Below are 27,980 nucleotides of genomic sequence, written 5' to 3'. Positions count from 1 at the left end.
GGTCCCTCCGCCCCTATTAAAGAGCAGGATCACCAGCAGCATTGGAACGGATTTTTTTTAAAAGACCCCCTTAACTTGAAGGAAGGAGGAAGAAAACCCGACAGAGGAGAAGAAGAGAGAGAGAGAAAAAAAAAAAGAGAGAAGAGGAGGGGGGTGAAAAAAAAAAAAGGGTCTGGAAAAAATTACAAGGAGAGACATTTGCTTAAAGAGGAGTCGGGAGCAGTGTGTGAGGCTCACACCGATGGGACAGCACATCTGGATTGCCCACTTCTATCTGCCCTGCCAGCCTGGGCAATGACAAAGAACAACACACTGCTTTTCTACTTAGTCTAGATACATTATTATTTTTTTCCTTTTTTCTTTTTTTTTTTTTTTTTTACAAAGTTGGAAACATTTTTTTTAATATATTTTTTATATATTTTTTTTTATGTTATTTTACCACTTACTTGCTCCAAGTGGTTTGCCTGCCTTGCCTCAACATTGCTGAACCAAAGCTGATTTCTTCTTAATATTATTACCTCACTATTGGAAACTGAAGACCCCACATCAGACTGCAGCTCAGGGGACCCTGGCATTCTCAAGGTAAACTTCTGCAAACTTTTATAAAGTTTTTTTTTTTTAAGGAAAGTTTAGAATGAATTGGTTTGGAGACTTCTTAGATACAGGCATTGATGTAGAATAGAATGTTTCTCTTTGTATTTGTAAATAAACCGATTGTGTGTTTGTAAATAGAGGAGAATTCTAAGGGGGGAAATGATACATTGGTAAAATACATCCATTCATTGAGGAGGAAGAAGAGGAGGAGGAGGAGGAAGGGGCTCAGATTGGGCCACTTATAGCCTGCAGGCACAGAGTTCTAGGTGCCAGGGTCTTGTCTAAGCATGGGGCAGGGGTGTCAGTGACAACAAAAGGGGAATGAGGTGACACAGACACCTCTATATGCAGTGAAGTGTAAATGCATGGGGGGCTTTGTTAGGGGAAGGACGGGGGGATATGGATTGGCAGCAGCCACTTCACACCTCAGCAGCTCAGCATTTCAATGAAACAAGTCAGGACACATTGTATCAGAGTAGGATGGGCTGCAAATGCCAACATGGATTGTATCAAGTTCCCCATCACTTGGGGTAAAAAATATTGTGGTGCAAGGATACATTGTATCAAGGAAGGAAGGGAGAGAGGGCTGCTGCAGACCTCACTGATAACATAGGTTGCATCAAGCTTCTTACACATCTTCTCCATCACATATTAACTATGTTGTGGCAAGGAATGAAAGGCTGCTGCAGACCTCATTGCAATATATAACATAGATTCTATCAAGCTTCCTCTCCGTTACAAAGGGTGACATATTGGAAATGGGCTGCACTGTATGACAGAAGGATGGGCTGCTGCAGACCTCATTGATAACATAGGTGGTATTAAGCTTCTTACACATCTTCTCCATCCCATGGGGTGAAATATTAAGAATATGTTGTGGCAAGGAATGAAGGGCTGTTGCAGACCTCATTGATAACAAGGTTGTATCAAGCTTCCTCTCTATTACAAAGGGTGACATATTGGAAATGGGCTGTATTGTATCAAGGAAGGAAGGGCTGCTGCAGACCTCATTGATAACATAGGTTGTATCAAGCTTCTTACACATCTTCTCCATTCCATGGGGTGAAATATTAAGAATATGTTGTGGCAAAGAGGGAAGGAAGGGCTGCTGCAGACCTCATTGCAATTGATACAATAGATTGTATCAGGAGCTGACACAATGGGTGTAATGGTAGAACTATCCTTCCTCTGCAGGAATATGTATGAAGTGTGAGCACTGAGCAGATGGAAGCATCCTGGGCTCCATTGTGTTGTACATGTGAGGGCTGCTGGATACATTGTATCATCCATGGATGAGTTGGTGCAGATGTTGCTGCAGTTCCTGGTCATATTCTCCAGGTAAAAGTTGGAGACATTGTTTCATCTCATCCACAATGGCTTCAGTCTGCAGATTGTGCCCTGAAACGTGGCAGACATTGGACTTGTACCCACTTAAATAAAAAGACAATGTAATGCAGAGCCAGGGTGAGGATACTGCAGAGCCTCATGGATGCTGCCTCCCTGCTGGGGCTCAGAACCAGAACTGGGCTGGAAGCTGCAGCAACAAGGAGAAGAATGATGTGTATGAGACAAGCCATGTGCTGAGCAGCCGGGGACATGGAGTCAGGGCCCATCCAGTGTGCAGCCGGCAGTGTGCAGCCATCAGAGTGCAGCCACCCAGTGTGCAGCCAGCAGTGTCAGTGTGCAGCCAGCAGTGTGCTCCTCACTGTTTGCACAGCTCAGCCGTCAGTTGGGCCATTAACCATGAGATCCAGTGTACACAGAGGCCAGTGTGTGCGGCTTGGCTCAGTCATGAAGTTGCCTCTTGTACTCCCTCATACATCTGATCCATGTGGGGGAATACCTGTGACGTCAGGGGGCGTAGACTTCCCGAAGTGACGCAATAGTCCTCCTTCTTGTGATTGGATGGAGGGTTATAGGCCGGGGGTTCCCTGTCCTTTATAAGTCTGCAGCAGGAGGGAGAGATAATAGAGGGGCATGGAGGGGCTCAGCATGGAGATAATAGAGGGGCATGGAGGGGCTCAGCATGGAGATACTAGAGGGGCATGGAGGGGCTCAGCATGGAGATAATAGAGGGGCATGGAGGGGCTCAGCATGGAGATACTAGAGGGGCATGGAGGGGCTCAGCATGGAGATAATAGAGTGGCATGGAGGGGCTCAGCATGGAGATACTAGAGGGGCATGGAGGGCCTCAGCACAGAGATACTAGAGGGGCATGGAGGGGCTCAGCATGGAGATAATAGAGGGGCATGGAGGGGCTCAGCATGGAGATACTAGAGGGGCATGAAGGGGCTCAGCATGGAGATAATAGATGGGCATGGAGGGGCTCAGCACAGAGATACTAGAGGGGCATGGAGGGGCTCAGCATGGAGATACTAGAGGGGCATGAAGGGGCTCAGCATGGAGATAATAGATGGGCATGGAGGGGCTCAGCACAGAGATACTAGAGGGGCATGGAGGGGCTCAGCACAGAGATACTAGAGGGGCATGGAGGGGCTCAGCATGGAGATAATAGAGGGGCATGGAGGGGCTCAGCATGGAGATACTAGAGGGGCATGGAGGGCCTCAGCACAGAGATACTAGAGGGGCATGGAGGGGCTCAGCATGGAGATAATAGAGGGGCATGGAGGGGCTCAGCATGGAGATAATACAGGGGCATGGAGGGGCTCAGCATGGAGATAATAGAGGGGCATGGAGGGGCTTAGCATGGAGATAATAGAGGGGCATGGAGGGGCTCAGCATGGAGATAATACAGGGGCATGGAGGGGCTCAGCACAGAGATACTAGAGGGGCATGGAGGGGCTCAGCACAGAGATACTAGAGGGGCATGGAGGGGCTCAGCATGGAGATAATAGAGGGGCATGGAGGGGCTCAGCATGGAGATAATAGAGGGGCATGGAGGGGCTCAGCATGGAGATAATAGAGGGGCATGGAGGGGCTTAGCATGGAGATAATAGAGGGGCATGGAGGGGCTCAGCATGGAGATAATACAGGGGCATGGAGGGGCTCAGCATGGAGATACTAGAGGGGCATGGAGGGGCTCAGCACAGAGATACTAGAGGGGCATGGAGGGGCTCAGCATGGAGATAATAGAGGGGCATGGAGGGGCTCAGCATGGAGATAATAGAGGGGCATGGAGGGGCTCAGCATGGAGATAATTGAGGGGCATGGAGGTGCTCAGTATGGAGATAATAGAGGGGCATGGAGGGGCTCAGCATGGAGATAATAGAGGGGCATGGAGGGGCTCAGCATGGAGATAATAGAGGGTCATGGAGGGGCTCAGCATGGAGATAATAGAGGGGCATGGAGGGGCTCAGCATGGAGATAATAGAGGGGCATGGAGGGGCTCAGCATGGAGATAATAGAGGGGCATGGAGGGGCTCAGCACGGAGATACTAGAGGGGCATGGAGGGGCTCAGCACAGAGATACTAGAGGGGCATGGAGGGGCTCAGCATGGAGATAATAGAGGGGCATGGAGGGGCTCAGCATGGAGATACTAGAGGGGCATGGAGGGGCTCAGCATGGAGATAATAGAGGGGCATGGAGGGGCTCAGCACAGAGATACTAGAGGGGCATGGAGGGGCTCAGCATGGAGATAATAGAGGGGCATGGAGGGGCTCAGCATGGAGATAATAGAGGGGCATGGAAGGGCTCAGCATGGAGGGGCTCAGCATAGAGATAATAGAGGGGCATGGAGGGGCTCAGCATGGAGATACTAGAGGGGCATGGAGGGGCTCAACATGGAGGGGCTCAGCATAGAGATACTAGAGGGGCATGGAGGGGCTCAGCACAGAGATACTAGAGGGGCATGGAGGGGCTCAGCATAGAGATAATAGAGGGGCATGGAGGGGCTCAGCATGGAGATACTAGAGGGGCATGGAGGGGCTCAGTATGGAGATAATAGAGGGGCATGGAGGGGCTCAGCATAGAGATAATAGAGGGGCATGGAGGGGCTCAGTATGGAGATAATAGAGGGGCATGGAGGGGCTCAGTATGGAGATAATAGAGGGGCATGGAGGGGCTCAGTACAGAGATAATAGAGGGGCATGGAGGGGCTCAGCATGGAGATAATAGAGGGGCATGGAGGGGCTCAGTATGGAGATAATAGAGGGGCATGGAGGGGCTCAGTATGGAGATAATAGAGGGGCATGGAGGGGCTCAGCATAGAGATACTAGAGGGGCATGGAGGGGCTCAGTATGGAGATAATAGAGGGGCATGGAGGGGCTCAGCATAGAGATACTAGAGGGGCATGGAGGGGCTCAGCATGGAGATAATAGAGGGGCATGGAGGGGCTCAGTATGGAGATAATAGAGGGGCATGGAGGGGCTCAGTATGGAGATAATAGAGGGGCATGGAGGGGCTCAGTATGGAGATAATAGAGGGGCATGGAGGGGCTCAGTATGGAGATAATAGAGGGGCATGGAGGGGCTCAGCATAGAGATACTAGAGGGGCATGGAGGGGCTCAGCATGGAGATAATAGAGGGGCATGGAGGGGCTCAGCATGGAGATAATAGAGGGGCATGGAGGGGCTCAGTATGGAGATAATAGAGGGGCATGGAGGGGCTCAGTACAGAGATAATGGAGGGGCTCAGTATGGAGATAACAGAGGGGCATGGAGGGGCTCAGTATGGAGATAATAGTGGGGCATGGAGGGGCTTAGTACAGAGATAATGGAGGGGCTCAGTATGGAGATAATAGAGGGGCATGGAGGGGCTCAGCATGGAGATAATAGAGGGGCATGGAGGGGCTCAGCATGGAGATAATAGAGGGGCATGGAGGGGCTCAGTATGGAGATAATAGAGGGGCATGGAGGGGCTCAGTACAGAGATAATAGAGGGGCATGGAGGGGCTCAGCATGGAGATAATAGAGGGGCATGGAGGGGCTCAGTATGGAGATAATAGAGGGGCATGGAGGGGCTCAGTATGGAGATAATAGAGGGGCATGGAGGGGCTCAGTATGGAGATAATAGAGGGGCATGGAGGGGCTCAGCATAGAGATACTAGAGGGGCATGGAGGGGCTCAGTATGGAGATAATAGAGGGGCATGGAGGGGCTCAGCATAGAGATACTAGAGGGGCATGGAGGGGCTCAGCATGGAGATAATAGAGGGGCATGGAGGGGCTCAGTATGGAGATAATAGAGGGGCATGGAGGGGCTCAGTATGGAGATAATAGAGGGGCATGGAGGGGCTCAGTATGGAGATAATAGAGGGGCATGGAGGGGCTCAGTATGGAGATAATAGAGGGGCATGGAGGGGCTCAGCATAGAGATACTAGAGGGGCATGGAGGGGCTCAGCATGGAGATAATAGAGGGGCATGGAGGGGCTCAGCATGGAGATAATAGAGGGGCATGGAGGGGCTCAGTATGGAGATAATTGAGGGGCATGGAGGGGCTCAGTACAGAGATAATGGAGGGGCTCAGTATGGAGATAACAGAGGGGCATGGAGGGGCTCAGTATGGAGATAATAGTGGGGCATGGAGGGGCTCAGTACAGAGATAATGGAGGGGCTCAGTATGGAGATAATAGAGGGGCATGGAGGGGCTCAGCATGGAGATAATAGAGGGGCATGGAGGGGCTCAGCATGGAGATAATAGAGGGGCATGGAGGGGCTCAGCACGGTACTTACAGCTCAGAGGCGGCCGGCCCTTCATCCTGCTCTCATCTGCACAGACATTTTCCATTAGGCATTTGTAGGACATTTTCCTATGATATGAGGAGCACTCTGCTATCTGTGACCTGGCTAGGAATAGCACAGGCTTCATTCCTTCTATAGTCTGCAGGCCAAGAGAGGAGCACAGTAATGCAAGCAGCAGAATATAATCCATCCATCCATCCATCCAACCGTCCATCATAGCGATGTGGCATCTATGAATCATAGTGCGAGCAAGTGAAATATATCCACAACAGAAGCATTCTGTCAGTCAATCTAATCTATTTCAAATATTTTTTTTTATTTTTATCGACTTTTCTCATATTTATTTTTTTACTTCACCATATCCATCCATCTAACCATTTTATATATATGTACTTCATATCAATTTTTCTACCTATCCATTATCTATCTATCTATCTATCTATCTATCTATCTATCTATCTATCTATCTATCATCTAATCTATCTATTATCTATCTATTATCTATCATCAATTATCTATCTATCTATCTATTGTCTATCTATCTATCATCTATCTATCATCTATTATCTATTATCTATCCATTATCTATCTATCTATCTATCTATCTATCTATCTATCTATCTATCTATCTATCTATCTATCTATCTATCTATCATCTAATCTATCTATTATCTATCTATTATCTATCATCAATTATCTATCTATCTATCTATTGTCTATCTATCTATCATCTATCTATCATCTATTATCTATTATCTATCCATTATCTATCTATCTATCTATTATCTATCTATCATCTATCTATCATCTATTATCTATTATCTATCTATCTATCTATCTATCTATCTATCTATCTATCTATCTATCTATCTCTCTATCTATCTCATATCTATATATCTATATATATCTGTATATCCATTCATCCGTCATCCTCCCATCAGTGACATTGGTGATTAATTTATATCCTGTAGACGAGCAATAGTTGACATTTCACAAATGCCATCCGACCATTCACATACCAAATTCAGTTCTGCTATATCAAATAATAAAAATAATGTGTATATATTATTGTACACTATTAAAGCCCAAAGTGCACATTTATGGACGTTGCTATTTCATTAACTTTCTTTCCCAAACTTTACAGATCAGAATTTCGCTGAATTTAGGATTTTCCGTTCCCTTAGTGGAGAGGTCCTGCTCCTATCCCACCACCATTCCTAGCGCATATTACATATTACATATTTTGTATACCCCTCCTCACATGTAAAGCGCCATAGAATAAATGGCACTATAACAATAAATAATAATAATAATAGAGACTAGGACATGGTCACGTTACGGCCATGATGACACATTTTACTGTCACTTTCTACATTTAGTGTCCTTCATTCAGTTCTCATACAAACAATTAGATTTTTGCCAAACCACAACGTCCAGCTTACTCCCCTAGTGGTCATTTGGGCAATTACAATTCCAGGGTGGTCTGCATCATTCCAGGGGGAATGTATAGTAGCTTATTCTGTGTATTTCCGTTTTTAATGCCATTTTTTTAAATTTTGGTAAAGGAAATGTTTTGCGTTTTTCAGCAATGGGAAACTGATTAAACAGCCCACAATGACATTTTCTATCATTTTCCCATGCAACCAATTATTTTTATTCCATATAACGAAGACAACATCGTATTCCCACTACATTAGATATTAACGCAGGTGCAGCAGAGTTGAGTTTGTCAGCGCTGCGGAGTGGAGGTTGTGATGTGGGACATTCAACATTGTATCACACTGTTATTGTTCCGCCATATAAGTAGGTAAGGGAATACATCTATGAGTGGACGTATGAGTGCTCCGAGATAGATGTCCCATATGGACGCTTTTCCTATTTTATGCATTTTTTTATGCATTATATTGCTACTTTTTGGAGTTACCACCATGAAATATCTCAACATGTGTTGAAAGGTTTACAGCAGCCAAAGCCAAGAATGAAACATGTGTTTAGCAGTTGATGAGTGAGAGGCCAGCCATATGTCCGACACCTCTTGACTGTCACGTCCTCCTCGTCCTCCTCGTCACCTCATTGACCTGGGAAAAACTTTTACTTGTCTCTGGAGACCATTAATGTTCATGTCCCAGCAAGCCACAGAAGTCATTGCCTTTGTATGGCCAATGGGCAAGGTATTCTCTAAAGTTGAGTGAATCTCTTGGAGGCATATCAAATTTTTCAATTTTACCAAACAATTAGATTCTCTGTTCGGCTGTGGATGATTTGTGCCTGGAAGGTGATAAAAAATAATAATAATAATACTCAACTGGCCTTCACCTACCTCCTTCAGCCCAGTCACTGGTGTGGTCTTCACTGGGCCATCTTTGGCTTCATCCAGTGCTCGGCATGTTTGGCGTCTTTGTATGGCCAATGGACAAGGTAGAGTTGAGTGAATCTCTTCGAGGCATGTAAAATTTTTCAATTTTACCAATTAGATTCTCTGTTCGGCTGTGGATGATTTGTGCCAGGAAGGTGATAAAAAATAATAATAATAATACTCAACTGGCCTTCACCTACCTCCTTCAGCCCAGTCACTGGTGTGGTCATCACTGGGCCATCTTTGGCTTCATCCAGTGCTCGGCATGTTTGGCATCTTTGTATGGCCAATGGACAAGGTAGAGTTGAGTGAATCTCTTCGAGGCATGTAAAATTTTGCAATTTTACCAAACAATTAGATTCTCTGTTCGGCTGTGGATAATTTGTGCCAGGAAGGTGATAAAAAATAATAATAATAATACTCAACTGGCCTTCACCTACCTCCTTCAGCCCAGTCACTGGTGTGGTCATCACTGGGCCATCTTTGGCTTCATCCAGTGCTCGGCATGTTTGGCGTCTTTGTATGGCCAATGGGCAAGGTAGTGTTGAGTGAATCTCTTCGAGGCATGTAAAATTTTTCAATTTTACCAAACAATTAGATACTCTGTTCGGCTGTGGATGATTTGTGCCAGGAAGGTGATAAAAAATAATAATAATAACACTCAACCGGCCTTCACCCACCTCCTTCAGCCCAGTCACTGGTGTGGTCTTCACTGGGCCATCTTTGGCTTCATCCAGTGCTCGGCATGTTTGGCGTCTTTGTATGGCCAATGGACAAGGTAGAGTTGAGTGAATCTCTTCAAGGCATGTAAAATGATTCAATTTTACCAAACAATTAGATACTCTGTCTGGCTGTGGATAATTTGTGCCAGGAAGATGATAAAAAATAATAATAATACTTAACCGGCCTTCACCTACCTCCTTCAGCCCAGTCACCGGTGTGGTCTTCACTGGGCCATCTTTGGCTTTATCCAGTGCTTGGCATCTTTGGTGTCTTCTGGCAACTTTGGGATTCCCTGCATTGAGTGGGCTATTATTATCTTATAATGTCATGGGCTAGTCAGATGGAGGAGGTGCAAGATTCCAAATTCTGGAAGACCGCAAAAATGGTAGGCGCTGGAAGAACCCGAAGATGGCCCACTTATGACCGGATTGCAGAAGATGACCGGTCAAGAGCAGGGTTGCATGACGGGACAGGTGAAAGCTAGGTGTGTAAAATTTGTTTTTGGGTTCAGAGCATAATAATGTAAGGTACATTCGAAACATATCTAATAAATTCAATGCAAATTTTTGGGAACTGTAGAATTAAAATTTCGTCAGATTCTCTCATCACTAGTATTCTCATATAGCACCATACTCTTAAAATCGCCCACGTCATGTCATTACTAAACCGTATTTTTTGACCGACGCTTGGTTCACAGTACTCGGTCAGGTTGTGCCAATGCTATATGTGTTTATACGTGACTCCTAAGTGGTTGTCATACATGTACACATTTTTTGGAAGTCCATGGATGACCAAATGAGCATCTCATTGATCTTCACTTGAATTGAGCCATAACAGAATGAGGACAAGGAGTGACTTTGAATCAACAAATATAAAATACGTGGAATTTAAGGATCCCCAGATCTCAACTAAACCCTTTTAGGAGAAATAGAAGAACCTTAGACCATTAATCAGATTTGGCTTTGGACGCACTCATTGACTACCGGATAATACATGTCCACAATGTTTACTTTTATTTTTTGCTTGTCTCTGCTGGGCAGTTCCTTTTTTCATTCCAAAGCCTGTCAATTTTAATCCTAATTCCATAATTCCATGCCTGTATAACACTTGGCAGGCTAAAGATCTTTGGGACCACTGCAGACATGATATAATTTTCCACAGCGAGATTGTGCATGTATCCAACCACACAGGCTCTGGTGGGTAATCAAGTAAAGTCTACATTCTTTAGATTAATCCATCCCTTCCTATTCATTTTATGAGTTTACGCTCTACAAGGATTATCACTTAACCTCTTTCACTTGAGACAGTGCAGCATTGTTTTACACTAAGGAAAAAAAAAAAAGGATTTTTTACCTCTTCATGGACATATGAATGGGTTTGGGGGAGACGTTAAAACAAACTTGGGATACATGGAAATGTGAAAGCTCCATTACAAACCAAAATAACCCTTATAAGCTTTTCCTTCCTTACTCTTTCCTTCTAAGCTTTGTCTTCCATAACCATTCCTTCTAAGCTCTCTCTTCCATAACCATTCCTTCTTAGCTTTCTCCTCCATACCCATTCCTTCTAAGCTTTCTCTTCCATAACCATTCCTTCTAATCTTTCTCCTCCATAACATTCCTTCTAAGCTTTCTCTTCCATAACCATTCCTTCTAAGCTTTCTCTTCCATACCCATTCCTTCTAATCTTTCTCCTCCATACCCATTCCTTCTAAGGTTTCTCCTCCATAACCATTCCTTCTAAGCTTTCTCTTCCATACCCATTCCTTCTAAGCTTTCTCCTCCATACCCATTCCTTCTAAGCTTTCTCTTCCATAACCATTCCTTCTACGCTTTCTCCTCCATAACCATTCCTTCTAAGCTTTCTCTTCCATACCCATTCCTTCTAAGCTTTCTCCTCCATAAGCATTCCTTCGAAGCTTTCTCCTCCATAACCATTCCTTCTAAGCTTTCTCCTCCATAACCATTCCTTCTAAGCTTTCTCTTCCATTCCCATTCCATCTAAGCTTTCTCCTCCATGACCATTCCTTCTAAGCTTTCTCTTCCATACAAATTTCTTCCTCACATACTCTTCCATAACTATTCCTTCCAAGCTTTCCATGACATGCCCAATCCTTCCATGTGTGCTCTTTTATTCCTATTCCTTCCAAGCTTACTCCTCCATACCTGTTCCCTCCACTCTTACATTTCCATACCAACACCTTCCAGGCTTACCATTACATACCCACTCCATCTGAGCTTACTCTTCTATACCCATCTCATCCAAGCTTTCCATGACATTCCCAATCCTTCCAACCTTACCATACCCATTACTTCTAAACTTACCGTTCCATACCCATTCCTTCCAAGCTTACTCTTCTATACCCATCCCATCCAAGCTTTCCATGTCATACCCAATCCTTCCAACCTTACCTTACCATAAACATTCCTTCTAAGCTTTCCCTTCCATACACGTACCTTCCAAGCTTTTCCTTCTATACCTATATCTTCGAAGCTTTCCATTCCCTACCCAGTCCTGCCAAGCATGCTCTTCCATGTCCATTTCTTCTAAGCTTAACCTTCCATACCCATTTCTTCAAAGCTTACTTTTCTATACCCTTTACTTCCAAGCCTGCACTTCCATACCTGTTTTTTTCCAATTTATCCTTCTATACCCACTGCTCTCAAGCTTACCCTCAGATATTCATACCTTTTAACTTTATCCCATATCCAGTCCTTCCAAGCATGCTCTTCCATGTCTATTTCTTCTAAGCTTACCCTTCCATACCCATTTCTTTTAATCCTTCTCTTTCATACCCATTTTTTACAAGCTTACAATTTCAACCTCGTTTCTTCCAATTTACCCTACTATGCCCACTGCTCTCAAGCTTACCCTCACATATTCATACCTTTTAACTTTATCTTTCCATACCCAGGAAGGAGACAACCTGAGATGGACTAACCTCTTCATGTGCCATTCCCAAGGGGCTATCTCCATGGCATGAATGTCCTTGGTCTTCCCAAGTTTAGGTCTTTAGAGTACATGGAGACCTATTGTGAATTGATTCAGTCCTAGTGAGATGTAAACCCTTCAAAAACCTCTTATCTTATGATTTCTACCTGGGCCCTCTACGTAGACTTGTAGTGTTAATTAGTAACATGAGTAGTCCTGTGTCTATTACATTTTTAAAAATTCTGAGATATTATTTTTACAAATGGTCTATTACAATCAGAATGTTTTTTCAATGACAATCTGGGTTTATTTAACATTAATGAACAGAGGTTAATTGCCAACTTGACGGCGAGAACTTCACGTTTTATGAGTTTGTTCTTCGCGAGGTTGGTGGCAGTATCAATGTACTCGTGTTTTTCCGTAACCATCCTGTGGGTGACTGGTCATTAGTACAGTCATGAGGTAATGGTCTGAACTCTGTCAAGTTTTTCTTTGATTTGGGTAAATATTACACCTCAATTACGACCCCCATGGGGGTTGTCACCTAAACTTTCACAGACTCCGCAATTGCAAATTACCTAAAGATACATATTACAAAGTGTAATTGCAGTTCAGGAGCTTGGGAAAGTGTGACAGCCTCCATGATAGTGGAGGTCATATTGGTAAAAATTCTATTATAAAACAACTTGATGACATTTTTATTCATTTAAACTGTCGCTTGCTTGAAAAAAATTTAATTTAAATACATTGTAAAAATCCCTGAGCTCCCCTGATTCTGCTGCTCTTTTCCATTTTGCTCTGCCTTGCTCCATTGCGGTGATATTCACATTTGTTGCCATTGGAGCACAATATGTGAAATCTCTGCTTTGCAGTACGACTGGGTGTTTCCTCACAGTCTTCCCTGGGGGCATGAGCTTTCACCCTTATGTACCAGAAGCTACCAATCACAGGTCAGCAGTGTCTGAAAATGCTAGATCAGCTGCTGAGTTGTGAAGAGACCCAGTCTGTAAAGAAACCCAGTTGGACTACAAGTAGAGATTTCACATACTGCTCTACAGAAGAAACAAATGTGAATATCTCTGCAATGGAGCGACCAAACAGAAAAGACCATCAGAATCAAGGTAGCTTAGGCATTTTTTCAGAAGGCATTTAAATCAGTTTTGTTTAGCAAGTGACAGGTCCACATTAAGGCATCATATATCATGACACCTGATGGATTTAAATAACAATGTAGATGGATAAAAACCGCTTTAGTACCAAGTCTAATCAAATGATTGAAAAACTGATCTGACTTATTCTAAAAACAGTGCCCCCCCGTTGATAGCCTGATATTACAGCTTTGCTCCATTGAAGTAAATGAGGCTGAACTGCAATACCACAATTAACCTGTAGATGGGTGTGGCGCTATTTTGGAAGAAAGCAGACATGTTTTTCTAATCTAAATTTAATTAATCATTACAGTATCTTCTTCTCTTTTCACACCAATCTGGTCTGACCTTGTTTCATAACACAACATGTCCCAGCCCCGATGGTAATTACATTATATTAGCATGTGGCCCCATCGGAGGCTTTGATGAATGACCCTGCCCGCTGCTAATGTTTACTATAACTCTACCTTTTTATATACACTCGGCACTTTCCATAACAGGGGCTGGTCTTGTTACCGCTTCGTTCTTTTTCCCAGGGTTACAGTTTGTCCTGAAAGGCTATTTTGTCATCTTCTATGAAAGTACAGACTTTTTTCTTTGGGTGAAAAAAACATGTGCTACTTGAGGTAAATTCATCACATTCCAGTAACACAGTGAGGCTTTTAAATATCTTGGCTTTCGGGTACAGAACAAGTTATATGTGTACGGTTCCTTCTTCTCAGTGCTAAGGAAGATTTCTGTACAGTTGTGCAAGAAAGCTGCTCCAACATATTGCTTCAAAAAGTATAAAAACCTATGTCCCTCGCAATGTCCTACAAGCCTCCTCCCCCCAAGTAGGTAATTGGTGGCATTGAGCATTTGTGATGGCTCGCGTAAGGCCTTGTGAAGGAAAGTCTAGTAGATATAGTTATACTTTCTTCAATCCTGGTGATATCATTATTGACTCATAGTGATCATGAAGAATTAGCAAAGCTGAATTTACCAGAAGATGATTTTTTCAGTTTACAACAGGGCATGTGACATTTTATTAATGGTGGCCATACATTTTCAAGAAGTGTCGAATTCGTGTTCTTGTTCACTTCAAAAGGACCAGATAGCCCTACAAACCTTCTGATATCTGCGGCATCCTCAGCATCTCATCTGATTAGTAAACCCATGTTGTGACGCGACACACGAAAAACGTCATGGTGGTTACTAATCAGAAGAGCCTCTGGAGATCTTCAGCACTCAACCAAAAGTCATTCTGCCCAAAGCTATTTCTAACATGGCACCCATACAAGTGCATACCTGGCATGGCCAAGCGTACACATGTTGTCAATGAGAAGAGGAGAATAAACCTCGCTCTCCCTACATAATAGATGATGGGGGATGTTTAAAAAATCAGCATGCCCTATGCTTTTTTCCTCCAAAGTTGGATGAACAGATGTCGTCCACCTTAGATGACTGACCGGTGCCATCAGTGTTTGGCAAACCTTTGTCTTCTTAACTCAATGACAAAATGCGAAAATGATGTGATGTGAAGCATAGATCAAACCTCTACTGAGACATTGTACAATTACCCCTGATGCTGACGATACACACTGGGAACTTGACAATATTGAGGAGATTGGCAAATGATGTAACATGCCCAAAACTATTTCTAGTGAGCCACCCATACAACTGCATACAGTACTTGGTTTGGCCAAGCATGCACATGCTGTCAATGAGGAGAGGAGGATAAATCTTGCTCAGACACCTCTCCCTTTAGAACAAATGATTGAGGATGTTAGGAACTCTACATGCCCTGTGCTTAATTCCCCCAAAGTAGGAAAAACAGATATGTTGTACAACTTAGATGATCGACCTCTGCCACCAAGGCTTGACCAACCTACATCTCTTTAATTCAAGGAGACAATGCAGAAATCCAAACCCTACTATGAAAATGTAAACCGTAGAGAAGTCTAGTAGTGGAATTACATAACTTTCTGATGCCTGTTCCTACCATACACTTTGGGAACTTGATAATATTGAGGAGATTGGCCAACGATGTAACATACCCAAAGCTATTTCTAATGAGCCACCCATTCCCGCAACGTAGGATGAACAGACATGTCATCCACCATATATGATCAGTGCCACCAAGGCTTGGCCAAGCTGTATCTCCTTAACTCAAGGAGAAAATGCAGAAATCCAACCCCTACTAAGAAAATGCAAACCGTAGAGAAGCCTAGTAGTGGAATTACACAACTTTCAGATGCCTGTTGCTGACCATACACTTTGGGAACGTGACAATATTGAGGCTAGAGGCCAACAATTTGACATGTATGCGGACAATCCTCATGGATCAGGCATGCTAAATGTAATCATGGCAAATCCTTTCTACCCGATAGAAATCACTCCCATCGACATTGATATCTGCTCATTTTCTTCGTTAGGTCATCCAAAGAGACAGCAATCATTTGGGCAGTAACGGAAGCCATTTCAAACATTTCTGAGTAATTGTGTAGATTATCGGAACCCCACTAGAATGATGAAATTTGAAGGCCATGACGAACTTGAATATCAGAAATGAAGATTATTTTGTTTATCGACAGTTAATTTTATAGTGGAACTAGAAAACTTAATCAAGGAAAATCCTGAATTCTTCCAATCAGAGCAGCGTGACTAGTTTTTCAATTTACATTGACGTTTCTCCCTTCCTGCATATAAACGACTTCAGCATGTTCCTGGAGCTGTAGGACGACGTCTTAAATCGAGGCTAATCCTTACAATTGACATTGTAACGATGGAGTCAGCCCGCGTCTCAGTAATGTTTGGGCTGCTTCTAGCTGTACAGGAAAGACAGAATTTGCAGTTGCATGATGTCACAGGGTGGTGTTCCAAAAAAATCCATCTGAAGCCAAGAGATGATGTGAGAGGAGAGAAATCAGAGCATGCTCTGCTGGCTGATAAAAGACAAAGGGAAGAAAGGCCAGAGGCGGCTTATCATACCGTTCCCAGGACCTCAATCTTCAGCCATGAATATAAACAATCTGCCACCTAAACCCATAATCTGGGCTGTCCCGGATTCTTGGTGGAAAGAATTACCTACGAGATCTGTGCCGTTAGGTCAACACCCCTCCAACTCGTCTACAAAGAGGCTACGCCCAATATTAACAGCTACAATGGCAGTGTACTGAAGGCTAGAACAAGCATAAGGTCAAATAGACATGTAACAACCAGAGGTGTAAAAAAAAAGCAGGTTTTGCTGCGTTTTTTTTTGCTGGGTTTATCATGCTCATACAGTTTAGTGCCGTTGTTCCTGAGGTTTCTGGACCCAAAGCACAGCAAAACCCAATACCTGCATTTTTGCTGTTTCCTATGGGTAAAAAAAAAACTCAGCAAAAATGCTTAAAAAAGTGACATGCTGCATTTTTTTAAAAAACGCAGCAGTTGTACAATTCAGTCAGGAAAAAAAAAACAATGTGTGTGCATGAGATTTCTGAAATCTCATCATTTTTGCTGATACTGTAAAACGTAGCTTTTAATTTGCATATAAAAACGCAGAAAAAAATCAACGTGTGAACACAGTCTTATAGTGAACTATACAGCGATATTATTTAGGTGGCGGTATTATGTAAAAATTGTATTGTGTATTATTGTGTGGTGTATGACTATTGTACGGTGTCCCTATGCAGTGTTCCCAACAATAGAGGTAACTGGACAGTTACTGGATCTCCTCTACTTTGTATCGAACCGTATGGCGGTATTATTTAGCCATTGTATGATGTAGTATTGTATGGTGCATGGTATATTATTATTGTGTGGTGCGAAACTACGCAGTTGCTAAATCTCTGTCTCTTGCTTTATAGTGCACTATTATTATTATTATTATTATTTATTGTTATAGCACCATTTATTCCATGGCGCTTTACATGTGAGGAGGGGTATACATAATTAAAACAAGTACAATAATGTTGAACAATACAAGTCACAGCTGGTACAGGAGGAGAGAGGACCCTGCCCGCGAAGGCTCACAATCTACAAGGGATGGGTGAGGATACAGTAGGCGAGGGTAGAGATGGTCATGCAGCGGTTTGGTCGATCGGTGGTTACTGCAGGTTGTAGGCTTGTCGGGAGAGGTAGGTCTTCAGCTTCTTTTTGAAGGTTTCGATGGTAGGCGAGAGTCTGATGTGTTGTGGTAGAGAGTTCCAGAGTGGGGATGATACGCGAGAGAAATCTTGTATACGATTGTGGGAAGAGGAGATAAGAGGGGAGTAGAGTAGGAGATCTTGTGAGGATCGGAGGTTGCGGGTTGCCACTATGTGGCGGTATTATTTAGCCATTGTATGATGTAGTATTGTATGGTGCATGGTATATTATTATTGTGTGGTGCGAAACTATGCAGTTGCTAAATCTCTGTCTATTGCTTTATAGTCCACTATGTGGCGATATTATTTAGGCATTTTATTGGGTATTACTTGGCCACTCAGTAATAACTGGATGACAGTACTATATGGGTAATACATGGCAGTATTGGTGGGTACAATAGGTTAGTATGGAATGTTAATTTACACATTGTATTGCTGAATTATTTTATATATGTAGCTTTTATTAAATGTAAAAAAAATGCTTTCTTAATGTCCAGGTCTATATTTCTAGTGAATAGCCAAATAATTTCTTAAAGGAGTTTTCCTGGACTGATATACCGATAATCTATCCCTCGGATAGGTCATCAATACCAGATTGGTCCGGCACCTGGCATACCCCAGAGCTGTGGTCACCAGAAGTCCACAGTGATCAGAGATCAGATTGACTTCAATGAGAGTCGAGCTGCAAGTACCTGAGAATGGCCACTACATGGTTTATGGAGCTGTGCTTTTCTAGCTCCATGCGATGTAATTTTTACACTGAGCTGGTAACAGCCGATCTGTGAGGGGCTCTGGATATAGGACCCACCACAGATATATTGATGACCTCCCATAAGTTTAGGTGGTTAATTTTTTAAAGTCTGTCTGGGAATTAGACCTCCTAGAAATATGTGCTTATAATCGATGAGCCCTCCATGAATTTATCTACAGTGACTAGTATGGAAAATAAATCTTGATAAATAACTCTTTCAGAAGCCACCATGTCTTCTTATCAGTGTTATTCAAAGGGGCTCAAATTGGTGATGTCTGGGCGTCCATCCCGACACGTTGGTTTTGGCCTGTTTCCTATATAATATCAATTCTGGAAGATGTTTCCTTATATCTTTGTGTTGTGCCTTTTCCCTGTTTCTTGTACTAGAAATATATGCATAATTTGACAGCTGGGTGTGTCCCTGCCACACTATTACACTGTCCAATCAGTGCTGGGAGTTTTAGGGCTTGTTTTCACTTGCAAGGAACACGTCCGTGTCTCGCATGTGGAAACGAAGCTCTGGTGCCGGCACTGTGGAGCGGAGCGTGCGGCTCCATGTGTTCCTATGCGGCCGCACGCTCTGCTCCCAAGTGCCGGCGCCAGAGCTTCGTTTCCACATGCGAGACACGGACGTGTTCCTCGCAAGTGAAAACAAGCCCTTAGACTTGTTTCAGAAGGAAAATAAAAAGAGCAGCACCCAGTAGTCAATTTAAGCACAACGTAAAGTTATTAGAAAAAGCTGAAAAAAAAGCTTTTCAAAAAAAGCTGAAAAAATGCTTGAAAGAAGCGCAAGAAAGAATTGTTTTTTTCATGGGGAATACAAGTAATTACAAAAACAGACATGTCAGAGGTGGTGACTAATCCTCCTTAAGGACAATTGGATGTAATATTCCAGATGTGTAATTAACAAGTTCTGTATTTTTTGTTTTGCCTTTTCAGATGCATTGTGAGAGATTTATATGTATCCTAAGAATAATCGGGACTACCCTCTTCGGAGTGTCACTCTTACTAGGAATTACAGCTGCTTACATTGTTGGGTATCAGTTTATCCAAACGGACAACTACTACTTTTCTTTTGGACTCTACGGTGCCATATTAGCACTGCATCTCCTCATCCAAAGCCTCTTCGCCTACCTGGAGCACAGGAAGATGAAGAGATCTCTGGAAACCCCTATCAAACTGAATAAATCAGTTGCCCTATGTATTGCTGCATATCAGGAGGACCCTGACTACTTACGGAAATGTTTACTGTCTGTGAAACGGTTGACCTATCCGGGGATGAAGGTCATCATGGTCATCGACGGTAACGCCGAAGAGGACCTTTACATGATGGATATATTTAGTGACATTATGGGGAACGATCGAAGCGCCACTTATATCTGGAAAAATAACTTCCATGAAAAAGGTCCGGGAGAAACGGAAGAGTCTCACAAGGAGAGCATACAGCAAGTCACTCAGCTGGTTCTTACCAACAGATACGTGTGCATCATGCAAAAATGGGGAGGAAAACGTGAAGTGATGTACACCGCCTTCAAAGCCCTGGGCCGGAGCGTGGATTATGTGCAGGTAGGGTAAAAAGTCCATGCATGGTCGCCAACACAAACATGTCCAAAAATAAAGGATCTTTTGTGCAATCGGTGTCGAGTGTTACAGGATACGCTGGGCCCTCGTCAGCACAGTGAACCATTCAGACTATTTAAAACACACCGGCCTTCGAGAAAGCCGCTCTCTGCCCGGTATAAAAAGAGGCAGAAAAAAAACTGTAGAGTGAAATGAAAGTGGATAACGTCATTCCGAGAACTGACATGGTGCCATCACGATCCTCCCTCCCCATCCCCCAGTACATGTGTTCCTAGAAAGCCATGACACTAGAAGATGCACATTCCCTAGCGTAGAATGAGCAACCCAAAATGTTCCCTTCTAGCCTGAAAGTTTGAAATGAAACTCACTTAGTCTTCAATATCCTAATGGCCACATCAAAAAAAAATCCATGTCAATTAGGTGGGAAATGCATCTTCATAATAATCTTTATTTTTTTTTATTTTTATAATAATCTTTATTTTTTATATAGCGCTAACATATTCCGCAGCGCTTTACAGTTTTGCACACATTATCATTACTGTCCCCAATGGGGCTCACAATCTAGATTCCCTATCAGTATGTCTTTGGAATGTGGGAGGAAACCGGAGTACCCGGAGGAAACCCACGCAAACACGGAGAGAACATACAAACTCTTTGCAGATGTTGTCCTGGGTGGGATTCGAACCCAGGACCCCAGCGCTGCAAGGCTGCAGTGCTATCCACTGAGCCACCGTGCTGCCCTAGTCAAGTGAACCTGTTCTTGTAGCTTTTCCTTGTAGACTTTTCTTACTGACCATTTCGGAATAATATATATAGAGATTTTTTTTTTCATTTTTTTCAAATTTTCCCCAAATTTATTTTTCACTTTTTATTTTTTCAAACTGTCTTCAGGTTCCAAATTCTAAAATTTGAAAATTAAAATATGAACAGTAATAGACATAATAATAATAATAATAAAAAACATAAAACAAAATTATTGTTTGATTAAAGAGAAGGTGCCATATAAAAAAAATAAAAAGATGCAAAAATGTAAAGTATTAATGGTTTAATTTTTAAGAAAAATATTACCTTTTTTTAATGGTATGAAATGTGAAAAATAATTTAAAAAATGCAGATATTTTTCACTTTTAAACACTAGTGGGAGCTCTTTAATTAAGCAGTGTATCTATAGGGGGTGATAAAGTAGCAATTGCACCCAGATCCCGATGCCTGTAGGACCCTGAAAGACCCTCTAGCACATAGGAAGAGACCAATATTATAAATGATACATGGATAGCAGGTCCTTTTACAAATTTACCATTAGGGCACCAGAGGTTTGTCTCTGTTATTCTACCTCAATGATATATCAAATGTGGTCTTAAGGTAAAGATCCGATTTTTCACCTACTAAGGCTCTTGAGTAGAGTTGGTGCAAATTGATTCACAGGACCCTGTCCACACCACTACTCTGTTGCCGCCGGCCGGGAGCCCTCTTACATGATGGCTTCACTTTTGACTAGCCAGCCAAGCTTGTTAATTAAAAGTAGAGTGACGGATGACGTCGGAAAGTATGGGCTCTCTGTGTTCCCATACGACAACCATAGGTTTGTACCATTCTACTGCTAAGGTTAAGAGTTAAAAATTGTGTTACCCTTTATAGGTGTATTGATTGGCCCACAGATTGGGCAGGCATAGATACAGATTATTTTTGAGTCCACCGAGCCAATGAGGACAAATGAACATACTCCAACTGAAAGTTGCTTTACGATAAAGGGCTTTGTCGTTTAAGCTTGAGTTGGGTTTCTCTGGCGCCTTCCACTTTTGCCATTGATGTTGCATCCACATATCGGCAAGTTGGGTGCACGGGCGAAAGGTATGGCGCCTCCTCTCCATTAGTGATTATTTCTTATTAGTCCTATAAAGGGCTATGCACTAAAACGGTCACGAGTCCATCGACGCAAACATCACCTCCTCATGCAAAAGTGGCAAGTGCTGAAAACACACCCTTAAAATTATTCAAAATATTTTTTTTTTACATTTTATTTATGTTTTTATTTATTATTACTCAATTTTTCATTTTTTGGTGATATCCATTATCGCGACTAAACTTTTACCTGCAGTTCTAAAAAAATACACCAAAAACATTTTTCAACGTTCGCAACAAAGCCATCCTTATATTTGATTATTAAAGAGGAAAAAAATGGCACAAAGATGAAACACATGTAGGGAAAGTTTCCCCGCTCTACATATGGCCTACACCCGTCTCTTTAAAACTCCACAACACCTGAATTTTTGGCAGGATCGTGTAATGTAAGTTGAGGTCAAGTCTCTTTAACCCCATAAGCCCCAGACGGCAGAGCGTCTGCAGCCACCATGAGTGCATATATTACGGTAGATTTGCTCGGTTGTTTGGCAAAGGTGAAAGAGAAAATATTTTCTCTTGAGAAAGTCGTTAGTTCCGAATCCCTCGGCATGTATCACCTTCCAAATCCATTTCACTGTCTCCTAACTATGAGTCAGGCGGGTCCTCTTATCCCGCAGGATCGTGTTGAATAGGGAGGGTCTCCCTGCCCCGGCACACAGCGTACATCTGGTGAAAGTTTTTTTTTCAGTGTTTGACGTTAAATATGTGATTTTTCTAATCCCAAAACAGTCTAAGTGGCATTTTTCCAGGAAAACGAGGTTCTCTATGTAAGGCAGGTTTTTCGTTGATGATTTTTTTTTCTGCCTCAACAGCTGATCACCTCTTACTTTTTGAGCAAAAAAAAAAAAAAGAATCATGCCGCCTCCATTGTAAGTTATAGGATGCAAATGGCTAAAGCTCATGGGGTGTGCGGGGAGTAAACCGTCTGGAAATATTTATATCTAGACGAGGAATGTTCTGATTCCTTATGTTACATGAGAAATGGAACAACTTTGCAAATAGTTTTATTGTAATATCTCCTACCGTTTTGGGCATTCGAGTACTATGCAGACAGATGAGATTTCCTGGTAAAGGTGCCCAACTGTTGGCCGAACCTTTGCTCCCCTCTGTGGACCTTAGTAGGGAGCGAGGAGTAAGCTCCTCTGGCAGTGGCTTATCTTCTGTGGAAGCGAAAAGATTGGTTATACAAATTTGACAAGCCAATTGAAGGAGGCCACCAGTCATGAGGTCCCCATACACAGTCAGATGGTCCTTCTGAAATCCCTCTTTGTGCCTCACCCTGGTTTGCGCACGTTCTATTAGATTTTTGCTTGTGGCCACTAACTATAGACATAGATAGATCTGCATAGGAGTTATTGATAGACATAACTACCAATTTTCATCTTCGATGATCTGGAAGAGTGGACCCTTCGGGGGTCACCATGGTTGACCTGGAAACGTGAATCTTTAGGTTCCTCGGCCAAAGTGCAACATTTTTTAATAGACGCCCCAATATCGTTGTATTACTAGTGTCTTTTGGACCCTTCTTAGACCCCATGTTCTTTTATTTTATATTATTATGCATTGCTTCTTTAGCGCCATCATATTCCACAACGCTTTACAAGCATGGCTGCCCCCATTGGGGCTCACAATCTAGATTCCCTACCAGTATGTCTTTAGAGGAAAACAAAGAAACCAGAGGAAATCCACACAAACACAGGGAGAATATGCAAACTCCTTGCAGATGTTATTCTTGGTGGGATCTGAACCCAGGACCCCAGCGCTGCACAGTGACAGTGCTAACCAATGAGCCACTGTGATGCCATCCTGGGCACTTCTCCTCTTACACCTCTTCCGATTGGTTGAAAAGTGCAATGAATTTCATAAATGGAGTATTTTTCTCTAATTTGGCACGACTGGGTTCATGTATTTATTCCAATACAATCTTCTGTTCATTCCAGCCAGCAACGAACAGCTGCAAATATTCTCTTTTCCTGAGCAATGAGACAGTAATAAAAATGATACAATAAGAGCCTGTTGCTGAAAGCGGAGTTATCCCATCATAGAAACAAGGCTTAGAGGCCAACATTAAAGTTTGTTTTTTTTTTTGTCTTTTCCTTCCACTCCAACTCGGAGATGTTCCCATAAAACACAGCACCTGCGACGTCCAAGTGTCTGTGTCATGTTTCATATATTCTGGGTCTGCCGCTTGTGCAAAAGACAAAGCCAAGAAAAAACAAAACCAGAACAAACAAAAGCAAAATCAGATTAAATAATATAATATAAAAAATTGAAAAGATTAAAAAAGATAAAAAAAAAAACATTTTTATTCTTCTATATTTACATTATTTTAAGATTTTTAATCTTTTTCTTACCGGTGTTTTTTGTTTTGCATTTACTAGGTGTGCGACTCCGATACAGTCCTTGACCCAGCTTGTTCTGTCGAGATGGTGAAAGTTTTGGAAGAAGACCACATGGTGGGAGGAGTTGGGGGAGATGTGCAGGTAAATTTTTTAAATATTTTTTTTCTGTTACAAAAAGTTGCTAGGGTCAAACCTGGGGCAAAAAAAAAATCAGTTTCCTGTCATTGTCCTATTTATAATAATTATGGATAAGGCAAAAGCGAGTTTCTGGCAAGAGCAAAGCTACAGAGGTTGGTAAAAAAAAAGGCATGTGACCCGGTTGCTGTGTGCCAGGGGAAGTGACCACCACTTTGCTTTGACCAAGGTATATACATTTGGTGCTTTGCAGCAAAAAAGTGTTTGCCCCAAGTGAACAAAAGCCATGCCCCCCAACACTTAGCCCCCAATGTACATGTATATCTCAAGAAATGATTCATAATGGTGAGACATTCTGCAAAATTTGGGGACAGGCTGAGTTTGATAAGGAGGAAAAACCAGATTTGAAACCCAAGTTAAGGGCGTAAACGTAAAGGATGCAGAGATTAAAGTCACACTAAGGTTCTCTTGGGGACTTGATTCCATTCTTGCCAACTTTAGCCGGCAGGAAACCCGGAGCGGTATCCCTTTACATTGCGTGAAATGATCAGCTGTCAATTTCATGTGTAACCTTGCCTCTTTTACCAAACCCAACCTCATCCATGCCTAGTCCCCTGTCTCACCATGTCCTCTTCCTTGCCTCCCAATACCATCCAAAATATATTGTTTGGGGGAGAACTAAGGCAAGTTCATTGGGGCACAGCAGATTTACTGTCTCTTCTGTTCCGTGGCTCTTCCCTTATTCAAGGCCTCCTGGACATTTCTGGAGACTTGATAAAACGTCTTTAAAGGTAGTCTGTCAGCAGAAAATTACAGTGTTCAAACTAAACTCAGAAACTCAGTGCACCCTTGGCATTACAAAGCAGCTTAGTGCACTTTTGTTGTACATTTTTTTCCCTTTATCTCTGTCCCATTTTTCCTTGATTGACAGTTTTGTCGTTATAGATCCAGAGAAGGATGGAGATGATGGAGAAGAAATAGGTGGGATATTGTACTGAACTATTTGGCCATGCCAAGGGTGCACAGAGAGCTTCTGCTTGGTTTGCACAGTCATTTTCTGCTGACTGGTTAGCTTTTCCGATTCCTGTTGGGCAAAAAGATGGGTCACTAATGCTATAAATACACGTAATAGATGGGTGGTCCTGAAATTAAGCTTTTTCCAGGGCACGTGATCTTGAAGTTACTCATTAGGTCAAGGCAAATTCCAGATGACAAGGGTGTCAATTTTTTCGAAATGATGCAAGACCCAGCAGTCCTAAATAATATCAGGCCTGGCAGCTGTCTATTGCCTGTAGAGACATCTGACTGTAGCCCCAGCCGGGCTGTGTAGCCTGTTATTTCCAGGAGCTCCTTGCTGGTTTTGGCTACCTCTACCCCTTTGAAAGCAATACTCCATGTAGTCACTTGGATGACATGGGGCTTGCTGAAATTCTAATTTATGATTATCCCGAGGAACGGCAGGAAGTGCAGCCCTGCTAGACCAGCAGTTGGGCTTTTACAATTAAGATAAAATATGGCCAAAGGAGGAGTAACACTTAGATGTTCCTTTTGATGTTCTGCTCACTGGCCTATTGTTCCTTTGTCCCACACATATAATTTAGTCTGATGTCGTTTTCATCCAGAGTCATTATTTCTGTATTAAATCTCATCCATTTATTTGGATCGGATGTATAATGCCTTTGTGTATGTTTAGATTTGTATTACAGGCATTTTCTAATTATACCCTACATCCATATCAAAATCAATGCTTTTTAATATTGGATACAAGTCAAACGAATGTATCCAAAACTGAAAAATGAATCATAAAAGGGTTAGCTATGATAAAACAATACATGGCTGCCTTCTTTAAAAAAAAAAAAATTGGAGCTGCAATACAACACACAGCCGATGGACCAACGTGTTTTTTGGTAGGAAGTAGCAATGATTTTCTTGCCTTTGCGTAACCCACGACTTATATTTCTTACCTCGTTTCCCCATAATTTACTACTTTTATTGTTTTCCATGCAGATCTTGAACAAGTATGACTCGTGGATCTCCTTTCTAAGTAGCGTGAGATACTGGATGGCCTTCAACATCGAGAGAGCTTGCCAGTCCTATTTTGGATGTGTCCAGTGCATAAGTGGACCTCTTGGGATGTACAGAAACTCACTGCTACATGAATTCTTAGAAGACTGGTACAATCAAGAATTTTTGGGATCCCAGTGTAGCTTTGGAGACGACAGACATCTAACCAACCGAGTTTTAAGTCTTGGCTATGCAACCAAATACACAGCACGATCCAAATGCCTTACAGAAACCCCTATCGAATATCTAAGGTGGCTTAATCAGCAGACACGTTGGAGCAAGTCTTACTTCCGTGAATGGTTATACAACTCCATGTGGTTCCACAAACACCATTTATGGATGACATATGAAGCTGTGATCACCGGATTCTTCCCATTTTTTTTAATTGCCACTGTCATCCAACTTTTCTACCGGGGACGCATATGGAACATCTTGCTCTTCTTGTTGACTGTCCAGTTTGTTGGCCTCATAAAGTCTTCTTTTGCCAGCGCTCTCCGGGGGAATATTGTTATGGTTTTTATGTCTCTTTACTCAGTCCTTTACATGTCGAGTTTACTACCTGCCAAGATGTTTGCCATTGCGACCATCAACAAAGCAGGTTGGGGCACGTCGGGAAGAAAAACTATCGTTGTCAACTTTATAGGGTTGATTCCTATAACCGTTTGGTTTACAATCCTTTTGGGTGGTGTTGTTTATACCATCTGGAGGGAAACTAAAAAGCCATTTGCAGAATCTGAACAGACAGTTCTCATAATCGGTGCAATACTTTACGCATGCTACTGGGTGATGCTATTGACTTTGTACGTGGCACTGATAACAAAATGTGGCAGGCGGAAGAAGGAACAGCAGTACGACTTGGTGCTTGACGTATGATGATAATCAATAACCACCATAGTATGCAAACTTATCAGAAATTATCAAAAAGCCTTAAGAGACTTTATTTTATTATTTCTATAGGAGTATTACGGACATGATTTCATGTCTTTAAGGGAATTGCAATACTGCTGCTGGGACTTGAACAAACACTAATTGTGGCTCATTTTCACTTATCCAATGCCAAATAGTTGAACACTTTTGAGAAAATGAAACACAAATTTTGAACCAGGTCTCCCCTCGTTTTTTCGGGGCAGAGCTATTTTTGTGCACTTTTTAATTGTGCATATGCCTGACAGTGTTATGTTCTATATACCTCACTGGTCATGCTTATGTCTGGGTGGTCAAGGCGGAAAGGAGTTGGAAAGATTTCTGGGCCTCATACACTATAGGATCTTTTCTATTTTTCCTCTGGGAAAGTTCCTAGTAAGTGGGCCAATCGGCTCTAGCAATACACTACAACTTTATTTATAAACTTTTTTTATTTTTTTTTATTTTAGTGATGGCTCTTTGGTCATCAATTATAAATGCCAGATGTGCTTTAAATAAAAAGCCTAATTGGCTATGCTGTATTTTTATATTATTGTATTAATTATGGGTTTTTTATTTGTATGCGAATGTTTAAAGTTTTTACATATTTTATATTTTACATATCTGATAAATCATTTGGTTCTCTATTCTTTTAATATGTGTTTTTTTTTTTTTTTTGTTTGTTTTTTTGTTTTTTTAAACTGATACTGGCCAAAATGTGAAACTTTATAATAGTTCATATTGTTCACCAAGAAAAGAATAAAATAATTATTTGTACATTCATGTCTGATTGTGTTTATG

At 42.3% G+C, this 27,980-nt stretch overlaps 1 protein-coding gene across 1 annotated transcript; it reads left to right on the top strand.

The window, feature by feature from the left end:
- On the top strand, nt 1-27,961 carry HAS2 (hyaluronan synthase 2). Its single transcript, XM_069731843.1, has 4 exons — nt 1-582; nt 19,192-19,818; nt 24,117-24,218; nt 26,220-27,961. The coding sequence occupies exons 2-4, from the start codon at nt 19,192-19,194 to the stop codon at nt 27,147-27,149; spliced, it is 1,659 nt and encodes a 552-aa protein (XP_069587944.1). The 5' UTR covers nt 1-582; the 3' UTR covers nt 27,150-27,961.
- Nucleotides 27,962-27,980: the final 19 nt, after the last annotated feature.

The sequence above is a fragment of the Ranitomeya imitator genome, chromosome 6 (genome assembly GCF_032444005.1).
Source record: "Ranitomeya imitator isolate aRanImi1 chromosome 6, aRanImi1.pri, whole genome shotgun sequence".
In the NCBI taxonomy this organism is placed as follows: Eukaryota; Metazoa; Chordata; class Amphibia; order Anura; family Dendrobatidae; genus Ranitomeya; species Ranitomeya imitator.
This window is presented reverse-complemented; position numbering and strand designations above follow the sequence as displayed.